Genomic DNA, 9,989 nt, shown 5'->3' with positions numbered 1-9,989 from the left:
CCCGGCCGGGGCGCCGGGCGCGGGGCATAAAACGGGCCAGAGCCGGCGCCCAGGGCACTAGAGGCGCGTACAGCCCGGGTCAGCGCCCGCCCGCCCGCGCTCCTCCCGGCCGCTCCTCCCGCCCCGCCCGGCCCGGCCCGGCGCCGACTCCCGCCGCCCGACGAGCCCCTCGCCGCACTGCCCGGGCCCTGGCCCCGGCCCCCTCCCGCCGTACCGCCCCCGGCCCGGCCCTCCTCCCACCTCCCTCCTCCTGCTCCTGCTCCCTCCTCCCTCCCGCCTCCCCAGCTGTCCCGTTCGCGTCATGCCGAGCCTCCCGGCCCCGCCGGCCCCGCTGCTGCTCCTCGGGCTGCTTCTGCTCGGCTGCCGGCCGGCCCACGGCGCCGGCCCCGAGCCGCCCGCGCTGCCCATCCGGTCCGAGAAGGAGCCGCTGCCCATTCGGGGAGCGGCAGGTAGGTGGGCGCCTAGAGGGACGCGCAGGCAGAGTCCGGCTCGGGGCAAGTCTGCTCCCGCCCGGAGGGGGCGCCGGGCGCAGGTGGCTCAGCTCGGCAGGCTGCCTGGAGGGGTGGGCGCGGGTCGCGAGGCGCGTCGTGCCGGGGGACCCAGGGCCCGGCCGGCAGCGCCCGGGGCGGGCACACCGCAGGAGCGGGACAGCGGCCGCCAGCCAAGCCCGTCCCCGCAGGCTGCTCCTTCGGCGGGAAGGTCTATGCCTTGGACGAGACGTGGCACCCGGACCTGGGGGAGCCCTTCGGGGTGATGCGCTGCGTGCTGTGCGCCTGTGAGGCGGTGAGTGGACCAAGCGGCCGTAGCCCGGGGCCCTTGCGGGTGGGGGAGCGCTCGCGTCCCGGGATGTCGGGGTGCACTCGGAGCCGCTGAGGATAAAGAAGCGAGTCTGCAGGTATTTGGGATATATATATATATATATATCTACATCTATATATATATATATATTTTTTTTTTTTCTCCTGGTGGGAGGCAGTGCCCCCTTCAAGTCTCAGGTGCTGACTGTTATCGATCACCCACTATGTGTCAGGCTCTTTGCCAAGGGTTTCGTCTGTCTCTCACTTAACTCCTAGAACAACCCTGCTAGATACACACTATTATTTCCCCCATTTTCCAGATAGGGACCCTAAGTCCCAGAGAGGTTAAATAAATTGTCTAGGGTCACACAGCTTGTAAGAAGCAGAGTGGTCTGACTCCATGGGATGACCTCGCTCTGGTTCTGACTCTCCCTTGCTCGCCCTGGGTCTCACCAATTGGCATCTTGCACTCACTTGGTTTTTGCATCTTCTCTGCAAGCAGCCTCAGTGGGGTCGCCGCTCAAGGGGCCCGGGCAGGGTCAGCTGCAAGAACATCAAACCTGAGTGCCCAACCCTGGCCTGCGTGCAGCCGCGGCAGTTGCCGGGACACTGCTGCCAGACCTGTCCCCAGGGTAAGGCCCGCTCCGCAGTGAGGGGAGGGCGGCAGGGCAGTGGTACTTGGTTCTGAGCCACAAGGATGGATGGGGCGGATGGAGCAGATGAAACCACCGACTGCCTTCTCGGTGCCCAGCTGAAGCCCGTGTTTCCCACTCCTGGCTTAGAGCGCAGCGGTCCGGAGAGGCAGCCTACAGGCCTGGCCTTTGAGTATCCGCGGGATCCAGAGCACCGCAGCTACAGCGACCGCGGGGAACCAGGCTCTGAAGATCGGACGCGCGGAGACGGCCACACCGGTAGGTAGGGGCCAGGCAGGAGTTGGGGTTGTGATTGGGGCCGGGCTGCCCCAGTGGGTGACGATACTAGGGACATCTTTTCCTCACAGACTTCGTGGCGCTGCTGACAGGGCCGAGGTCGCAGGCCGTGGCACGGGCCCGAGTGTCTCTGCTGCGCTCTAGCTTGCGTTTCTCCATCTCCTACAGGCAGTGAGAAAGGGGAAGGTGGGAGGAGGGGGCCAGCTGGGGACTGGGGAAGGAGAGTTGGGAGAGGCTGGAGGAGCTGCTCCTGGCCTAGGCTCAGAGCCCATACTCACCAGACCCTCATTCCCAGGCTGGACCGCCCTACTCGAATCCGCTTCTCAGACTCCACTGGCAGTGTCCTGTTTGAACACCCTGCGGCCCCCAGTCAAGATGGCCTGGTGAGATGATGCCATTTATGAGTGCTTCTCCAGTCTGGGCGCTATGCTGAGGGCGTGCTCTGCAATGCCTCCTTTGGTCCTCATAACAGCCCAGTGAGAGGAAAGCACTGACATTATGATGCCCATTTTACAGATGAGGGAACTGAGGCTCAGTAGCAGAATGTGATTTGCTCAAGGTCACACAGCTAGTAAGTGGTTGAGCCAGGATTTGGACCCCAGCCTCTGGCTCTAAGGCCCCTTCTTCAGCTTCCTAGGAGGGCTTGGGGGCTCCTTTGTACTCCTTCCTCACCAGAGCTAGGCCTCTCAGCTGGCCTGTCTTACATACTGTCTGAGTAGGACCTTCTTGTCTCTCTGCTCCAGGTCTGTGGGGTGTGGCGGGCAGTGCCTCGGTTGTCTCTGCGGCTCCTTAGGGCAGAACAGCTACATGTGGCACTTGTGACACCCACTAACCCTTCAGGGGAGGTCTGGGGGCCTCTCATCCGGCACCGGGCCCTGGCTGCAGGTGAGGGGAGCAGATGGCCCCTGGACATGAAGTTCTGAGTCTTCTCTATCCCCAGGAATGGAGTGGGCTGAAGAGGGGACTTTCTGATGGGCTCTCATGGTCTTCCTTCCCCCAGAGACCTTCAGTGCCATTCTGACTCTGGAAGGCCCCCCACAGCCTGGCACAGGGGGCATCACCCTACTCACTCTCAGTGACACAGAGGACTCCTTGCATTTTTTGCTGCTCTTCCGTGGGCTGCTGGAACCCAGGAGTGGGGGTAAGTGGGAGGGGGCAGGGCAAGTGAGGAGAGGAGGCAGAGCACCTGTCTGTCAGAGGCATCCATACGGATGGCTGTTGCAGGGCCAAGCCAGGTTCCCTTGCGGCTCCAGATTCTACATCAGGGGCAGCTGCTGCGAGAGCTCTACGCCAATGCCTCGGTCCAGGTGAGTGAGGGTCTGGCTCTTGCTGCCACCTGCTCCGGCCTCTTGCTGCCCCCACCATTCCTTGCTCTCCCTCCAGGAGCCAGGCTTTGCCGAAGTGCTGCCCAACCTGACAGCCCAGGAGATGGACTGGCTGGTGCAGGGGGAACTGACAATGGCCCTGGAGAGGGCAGGTGGGCCAGGGCTGCGCATCAGTGGACACATTGCTGCCAGGCAGAGCTGCGATGGTGAGGCAGGGTGGGGCCTGGCACCCCGGGCACACACAACCAAGAGGCACAGACAAGTGGCCGGGGTGGGTATGGGAGGCAACCTGTGGGCTGGGCGTATGAATGGCTGTAGGACAAGCCAGCCTCCACCTATCTCGCCCCTCTGTAGTCCTGCAAAGCGTCCTTTGCGGGGCCGATGCCCTGATCCCAGTTCAGACGGGTGCAGCCGGCTCAGCCAGCCTTACACTACTAGGAAATGGCTCCCTGATCTACCAGGTAAGAGTCGGGGGCTGCAGGAGGTGGGAGGGCAGCAGGCCGGGGTCGAGCTTTGGCCTTCATGGTTCAGGCCCCAGGCCTTCTCTGCCACTTCACTTTGCCCTCCCCAACCCTGCCCACCAGGTACAAGTGGTAGGTACAGGCAGTGAGGTGGTGGCCATGACACTGGAGACCAAGCCTCAGCGGAGGAACCAGCGGACCGTCCTGTGCCACATGGCTGGACCCCAGCTGGGAGGACACACAGTGAGTACTTCAGGCAGAGCCAGGCCACAGGGCCCACACCCCAGAGCTAACAATGCAGGGCTGTGGGAAGCCAGGTTGGATGAGCAGAGATGTTCAGAATCATTCACTCACTAACAGATTCTCTCACTGACACATTGACTCACTGGACATGTTTTTAGTGAGCCTCGGGCTAGAGACTGGAATACAAAGAAAATCAGGTGTGGCCCCTGTCCTCAGCAAGCTCACATCAAATGGGAGGAGGAGTTGGACAGGGAGACCATATAATTATAAATGTGATAGCAATGGCTGCCACTTACAAATGAATCCTTCTTTTTTTTTTTCCCTATAGTTAACATTTTTAAATTTTTAAAAAAGTTTTTGAAATTTTTTAAATTTATTTTGAGGGAGAGAGAGACAGAGAGAGAGCAGGAGAAGGGCTGAGAGAGGGAGACAGAATCCCATTGACATGGAACCCAGTGTGGGGCTTGACGTGGGGTTTGATGTGGGGCCCGACGTGGGGCTTGTAGGGGGGCTGGATGTGGGGCTCAAACTCGTAAACCATGAGATCATGACCTGAGCTGAAATCAAGAGTCAGAGGCTTAAACAACTGAGCCACCCAGGTGCCCCTTACTGAGCCTTTCTACATGCTACATAGTGCACTGGTTGCCTTACTTATATTATTTTTGGCCCTTACAGTTCCCATTTTATAGATAATGAAGCGAAGGATCAGACAGGTTAAATAACTCCTCAAGATTGTTGCATAGGTAGGAAATGGCAGAGAAGGGACTGGAACCTGGGCTTTCAAGGTTCTTATCCAGTGTTATGCATGTGTAGAAGTGTGTTGGGTGTAAGAAAACATGGAAGACATTCGGAACCTTGGGCTTATGTGAAAGCTGAGGAGGGGTTCGTCTGGAATCTGGCAGACTGCAGCTAGGGCATCTAAGTCTGGCATCCTTCCCTGTCCCCCAGGCTGTGGGTGTCTGCCCTGGACTGGGTGCCCGAGGGGCTCATATGCTGCTGCAGAATGAGCTGTTCCTGAATGTGGGCACCAAGGACTTCCCAGATGGAGAACTGAGGGGGCATGTGGCTGCCCTGCCCTATAGTGGACACAGCACCCGCCATGACAGTGAGTGCCCTGGGATCTGCCTGCCCTTTGGTATCCTGTGATCTGTGACTCAAGCATGTGAGCATGGTGCCAGAGCCTGGTGTGTCTTTCTCTGTGCCTGAGCTCGAGGTTGGCATCTGGAGAAGGTGGGGATGTACGGGGTGGCCCTGATGGGAGACCTTCTCTGTTGCCATGGTGCAGGGGTCTAAAACTTGCTGCTTGCCTCCCCCTCCACCCTGCCCTGGGCCTATGGACAGTGTCGGCCGATTTGTGGAATGCATGTTGGGGGAGGCCGGGGAGATGGGGAATACCGGGCTGCTCCAGGCCACCTTTTCATCTGTCACCTGTCCTCTGTCTGGATCCAGCACTGCCCGTGCCCCTGGCAGGAGCCCTGGTGTTGCCCCCTGTGCAGAGCCAGGCAGCAGGACATGCCTGGCTCTCGCTGGATACCCACTGTCACCTGCACTATGAAGTGCTGCTGGCTGGGCTTGGTGGCTCAGAACAGGGCACAGTCACTGCCCACCTCCTAGGGCCTCCTGGGATGCCAGGGCCCCGGCGCCTGCTGAAGGGATTCTATGGCCCAGAGGTGAGGACATGATGGTGGAGGCAGCTTTGAAAGTATCTGCTTTTTAGCACGAAGGGCTGTGTGGGCCTGTGGCGGGGAAAGCAGAGAGCAGGTAGCTTGGTATGGCAGAGCTGACATGGGCTCGGGAGTCAGACAGACCTGGGTGTGAATCTGACTCAGACTTTTGTTATCCATTCTCCTTCCTGTGTCCTTCTCTGGTGGGATCTCTTGGATAGCATGTAACATCCTGAACCTCCAAAGGAGCAGGTGGGGTGGAGCAAAACCCCTCAAATGGGGTGGACTTGGAGTCAGAGAGGCCTGGCTCTCTGAGCTCCACACCACCATTAATGGGCTCACTTCCTTGAAGACTTTACTTAACCTCCTTGGGTCTCGGTTTCTCATCTGTGAATTAAGAAGGGTAGGTGCAGCCCTGGACGGCCTTGTTCCCATCCCATATCCCGGCTCTTACAGGCCCAGGGCGTGGTGAAGGACCTGGAGCCTGAGCTGCTGCGGCACCTGGCTCAGGGCACTGCCTCCCTGCTGATCACCACCAAGGGTAGCCCCCACGGGGAGCTCCGGGGGCAGGTAGGCAGGCAGTGTGGGCCGCTGGGGATGTTTCAGAGTTGAGCCGGCACTGTGTGCTCTTGCCTGAGTCACTTTGCTCTCTCTGAGCCCTGGGGGGGTGGGGGTGGGGGGTAGTATCACATTCCCTGGCTGGTTGGGAGGATAAAGCCAGACAAGGTACATGACGAGGCTGGCAGCAGACCACCCTGTCTCTGGTCGCTGGGGTGACTGCTGGTGCTAATAGCATCCTCCTGGGACGCAGGGGTGCTCAGGGGTCGAGGTGTCTCGGGCAGGTGGGCTGGCCGAGGCTGGTGGAGACGCGGAGGGAGCTCGGCTGCTGCCTCAACTCGCCTCTCCTCCCAGGTGCACATCGCCAACCAGTGCGAGGTGGGCGGCCTGCGCCTGGCGGCGGCGGGGGCCGAAGGAGCGTGGGCGCCGGACTCAGCGGCCGCCGCACTGCCCGCGCTGCCGGCTGTGCTTGGCCAGGACGCCCCTGCGCCAGCCAAACCCGGCGGCCCCGGGCGGCCGCGAGACCCCAACACCTGCTTCTTTGAGGGACAGCAGCGCCCCCATGGGGCTCGCTGGGCGCCTAACTACGACCCGCTCTGCTCGCTTTGCACCTGTCAGGTAGGATGCCCCTGCGGAAGGGTGCACTGGGGTCTGGATTCTGGGGCAAGGGTCCCAGCCAACCACCCCATCTCTCTTTGCAGAGACGCACAGTGATTTGTGACCCCGTGGTGTGCCCGCCGCCCAGCTGTCCGAGCCCAGTGCAGGCACCAGACCAGTGCTGTCCTGTGTGCCCCGGTGAGTGACCTGTCCCAGTGGGAGAGGGTAGTGGAAGGTCCACTGTAGGGGCTAAGGCCTCTAGGGAGGGAAGGGGGGCCGCCATCCTCTGCCTTCACTATTTCTTTGGCTCCACAGAGAAGCAAGATGTCAGAGACCTGTCGGGGCTGTCACGGAGCAGAGACCCCGGAGAGGGTGAGCTGGAAGTCTGTGTGCAGGGATGAGGAATCCAGGGGAGCTGTTGGGTGGGACCAGGAGGGGCACAAAAGGGTGAGAATATATATGGAGGGGGGGGGGAGACTGAAGGGCACAGGTTCAGGCTTCATTAGAGTCACTGGTCCACAAATGGGTCCTGGTGTTAGACTAGTATGGGGTTGGCCTGAGACTCCAGCCTTGATTGTGGGCCCAGCCAATGAGCTGAATACTCACGGCAGCTGGGCACTGTCCCCCCCCCCTTCCTCCCTGTCCCCCAGGCTGCTATTTTGATGGTGACCGGAGCTGGCGGGCAGCGGGTACCCGGTGGCACCCTGTCGTGCCCCCCTTTGGCTTAATTAAGTGTGCTGTCTGCACCTGCAAGGTATGACTGCCCAATCCTCTCTGGTGCCATAACCCAGCAGGGTCTGCAGAGGTGGGGAGGGGGCTGCCAGAGGGAAAAGCCCAGCCTTGGTGAGGGAGGCTCAAGGATTAAAACACTGAAAAGTCCTTTGAGCTTTGAGAATCAGCTTCCTGCAGGAAAAGGGAAGGGCTGATGTGGGTGTGAATTCTGGCTCTGCCAGCCGACCAGCTCCACATAGCCCTGGCACTTTCTGTACCTCCCTGAACTTCCCTTTCCACTCCTGCAAGCAGATACCATAGCAGTTATGTTGCAGGGCTACCGTGAGCATTTGAGTTCAGGTATATAAAGCACCAGCCCAGGGCCTCTGAGTGAAAGGCCATGGAAATACGACATTGGAGGGATGGAAAGGAGAGGGAGGAAGCAGGAGGCTCCCCTTCCTTTCTGACACCCATTCCTCAATGGATCCCTACAGGGGGGCACTGGAGAGGTGCACTGTGAGAAGGTGCAGTGTCCTCGGCTGGCCTGTGCCCAGCCTGTCCGTGCCAACCCCACTGACTGCTGCAAACAGTGTCCAGGTGAGGGGGTGGGCACTGAGGCCTCTTGGGGCAGTTGAGGTGCTTCACTGGCTTGTCATGGGTGAGGGGGTGCATAGTGAAGGTGGATGGAAGGAACTTCTCAGCTAATTCAGCGTTCACTGAGCACTGCTCTGTGCCTAGGAGCTAGGGCTCTAAACGCACTGGAAAGACTGTGCATGTATTTATTAGTGGGCTATGATGGGTTCCAATTCCTACCCCTCCCTCCCTTTCTTTCTCCCTCCCTCTCATCCATCCATCCATCCATCCATCCATCCATCCATCCTTTCATCCAAATTTGTCACCTACTAAGTGCCAGAAACTGCTAGGTGTTGGAGATTCAAAAACAAATAAAACCTGGGTGGCCCTTACAGAGCTCACATCTGCTGATCTCTTCCTCCCTCCCAACAGTGGGGTCAGGGGCCCACCCCCAGTTGGGGGACCCCATGCAGGCCGATGGGCCCCGGGGCTGCCGTTTTGCAGGGCAGTGGTTCCCAGAGAGCCAGAGCTGGCACCCCTCGGTGCCTCCCTTTGGGGAGATGAGCTGTATCACCTGCAGATGTGGAGTAAGTGGGGAGTGGGCTCTGTGTGAGATGGGCATTGGGGACCTGGCCTAGAGTGGGGAGGCCTTTCCAGGGAGGGTAGGCTCCTGGGAGTGGGCTTCCCTGAAGAGGCTGGAGGCTGCTGTTCCCCTGTGCCTCTGGGTACCCTCAAAATCTACTCTGTCTGGCACCAGGCAGGGGTGCCCCACTGTGAGCGGGATGACTGTTCACTGCCACTGTCCTGTGGTCCAGGGAAGGAGAGTCGCTGCTGCTCCCACTGCTCACCCCGGCGATGTAAGTGAGGGGCTGTATGTGGGGCACCCCGGGAGGGAAGGGGGCACCTGCTGCCTGCCAGGAGCAGTGCCATCTGCTTCACGGGTGACTGAGTCACACAGATTGTGTGTGCTGACTTGTTTAAAAGTTCTGACCTTTCTGGGCCTAGAACAGAGATGCTCCGCTGTGTCCTCCGTGCCGCCCAATTTCCTCTCTCTCCAAAATGTATTCCCTTTTGTCTCCAGCAGCCCCAGAGACCAGGACAGTTCCAGAGCCTGAGAAAGAAGCCGAAGGCTCCTAGGGAGCAGCCAGAAGGCCACATGACCAAGAGGACGGGGCCTGGGCTGGGAGAAGGAGTGGCGCCAAGGGCCCTGCATCCTCCTGTGGGAAATCAAGTGCCTTCGGCTCTTTTCTGCCTCTTCTCCCTCCCCCCACTACCTCTGGGAACCACAATTCCACAAGGGGAAGGGGCAGCCAGGGCAGGCCAAGGCCACGGCCATTCTGACTCCTGCCCAGTCACCCTCCAGCCTCTGCCTTAGAAGTCCAACCCCTTTCTTTCTGTACATAATGTCACTGGCTTATTGGGATTTTTAATTTATCCTCACTCAGCACCAAGGGTCCCTCCACTTCACTCCTGCTGCCCCTGAGCTGAGCAGAGTCATTATTGGAGATTTTTGTATTTATTAAAACTTTTTTTTTTTTTTTCAGTCTCAGGGCTAAAAGTTGTTTCTTTGTGGCCAGGGACCTGAGTGGGCCTCCGTGGAGAAGGTCTGAGAGTGGGAGCCCTGACTCCAGGGGCTTCCCTCTGAGCCTTGGGGAGCAGGAGGAGACCTGGAGAAGGAGAGTGGAAGCATAGCTGTTGGCTGGCATTGTGGGATTCCACAGAGGGGCCTGGCAATGTCACTGAGATGGACCAGAGCCTCAAGAACTCAGGCAACCCGAAGCAGGATTTAGACACAAATGTGGTTTCCACTGGTCTACTCATGGTTGGCATTTTGCTGACCCCATGTTTTTTTTTTTTTTTTAAGTTTATTTATTTATTTTGAGAGAGAGAGAAAGAGTTGTGTGTGTGAGCAGGGGAGGGGTAGAGAGAGAGAGGGAGAGAGAGAGAACCCCAAGCGGCTTCCGTGTTATCAGTGCAGAGCCAGACGTTAGGCTTGAACTCACGAACCGTGAGATCATAACATGAGCCAAAATCAAGATGCCTAACTGACTGAGCCACCCAGCCACCCTGCTGACCCTATGTTTGAAGTGGCTCCAAAGAGAGAAACAAAAGTGCCACCAGCCTCTGTCTT

At 59.1% G+C, this 9,989-nt stretch overlaps 1 protein-coding gene across 1 annotated transcript; it reads left to right on the top strand.

Annotated features, from left to right (window-relative positions):
- Window positions 1–213: 213 nt before the first annotated feature.
- CHRD (chordin) lies at window positions 214–9,397 on the top strand. The gene is made up of 23 exons (XM_049628455.1): window positions 214–449; window positions 680–783; window positions 1,300–1,429; window positions 1,580–1,708; window positions 1,798–1,897; window positions 2,022–2,109; window positions 2,470–2,611; window positions 2,727–2,867; window positions 2,951–3,033; window positions 3,110–3,257; window positions 3,406–3,512; window positions 3,636–3,755; window positions 4,704–4,860; window positions 5,205–5,425; window positions 5,876–5,989; window positions 6,332–6,595; window positions 6,679–6,772; window positions 6,890–6,946; window positions 7,225–7,328; window positions 7,780–7,882; window positions 8,291–8,445; window positions 8,616–8,715; window positions 8,940–9,397. The coding sequence occupies exons 1-23, from the start codon at window positions 302–304 to the stop codon at window positions 8,993–8,995; spliced, it is 2,865 nt and encodes a 954-aa protein (XP_049484412.1). The 5' UTR covers window positions 214–301; the 3' UTR covers window positions 8,996–9,397.
- The last annotated feature ends 592 nt before the right edge of the window (window positions 9,398–9,989 follow it).

Source organism: Panthera uncia, chromosome C2 (genome assembly GCF_023721935.1).
Source record: "Panthera uncia isolate 11264 chromosome C2, Puncia_PCG_1.0, whole genome shotgun sequence".
NCBI classification, from domain to species: Eukaryota; Metazoa; Chordata; class Mammalia; order Carnivora; family Felidae; genus Panthera; species Panthera uncia.
The sequence above is the reverse complement of the archived record's forward strand: the minus strand, read 5'-3'. Positions and strand labels throughout refer to the sequence as shown.

Coding starts and splice junctions, on each gene's coding strand:
- CHRD (XM_049628455.1), top strand. CDS start 302: ATGCCGAGCCTCCCGGCCCCGCCGGCCCCGCTGCTGCTCCTCGGGCTG. Junction 3,034..3,109: donor ACGCCAATGCCTCGGTCCAG/GTGAGTGAGGGT, acceptor CTCTCCCTCCAG/GAGCCAGGCTTTGCCGAAGT. Junction 5,426..5,875: donor AGGGATTCTATGGCCCAGAG/GTGAGGACATGA, acceptor CGGCTCTTACAG/GCCCAGGGCGTGGTGAAGGA.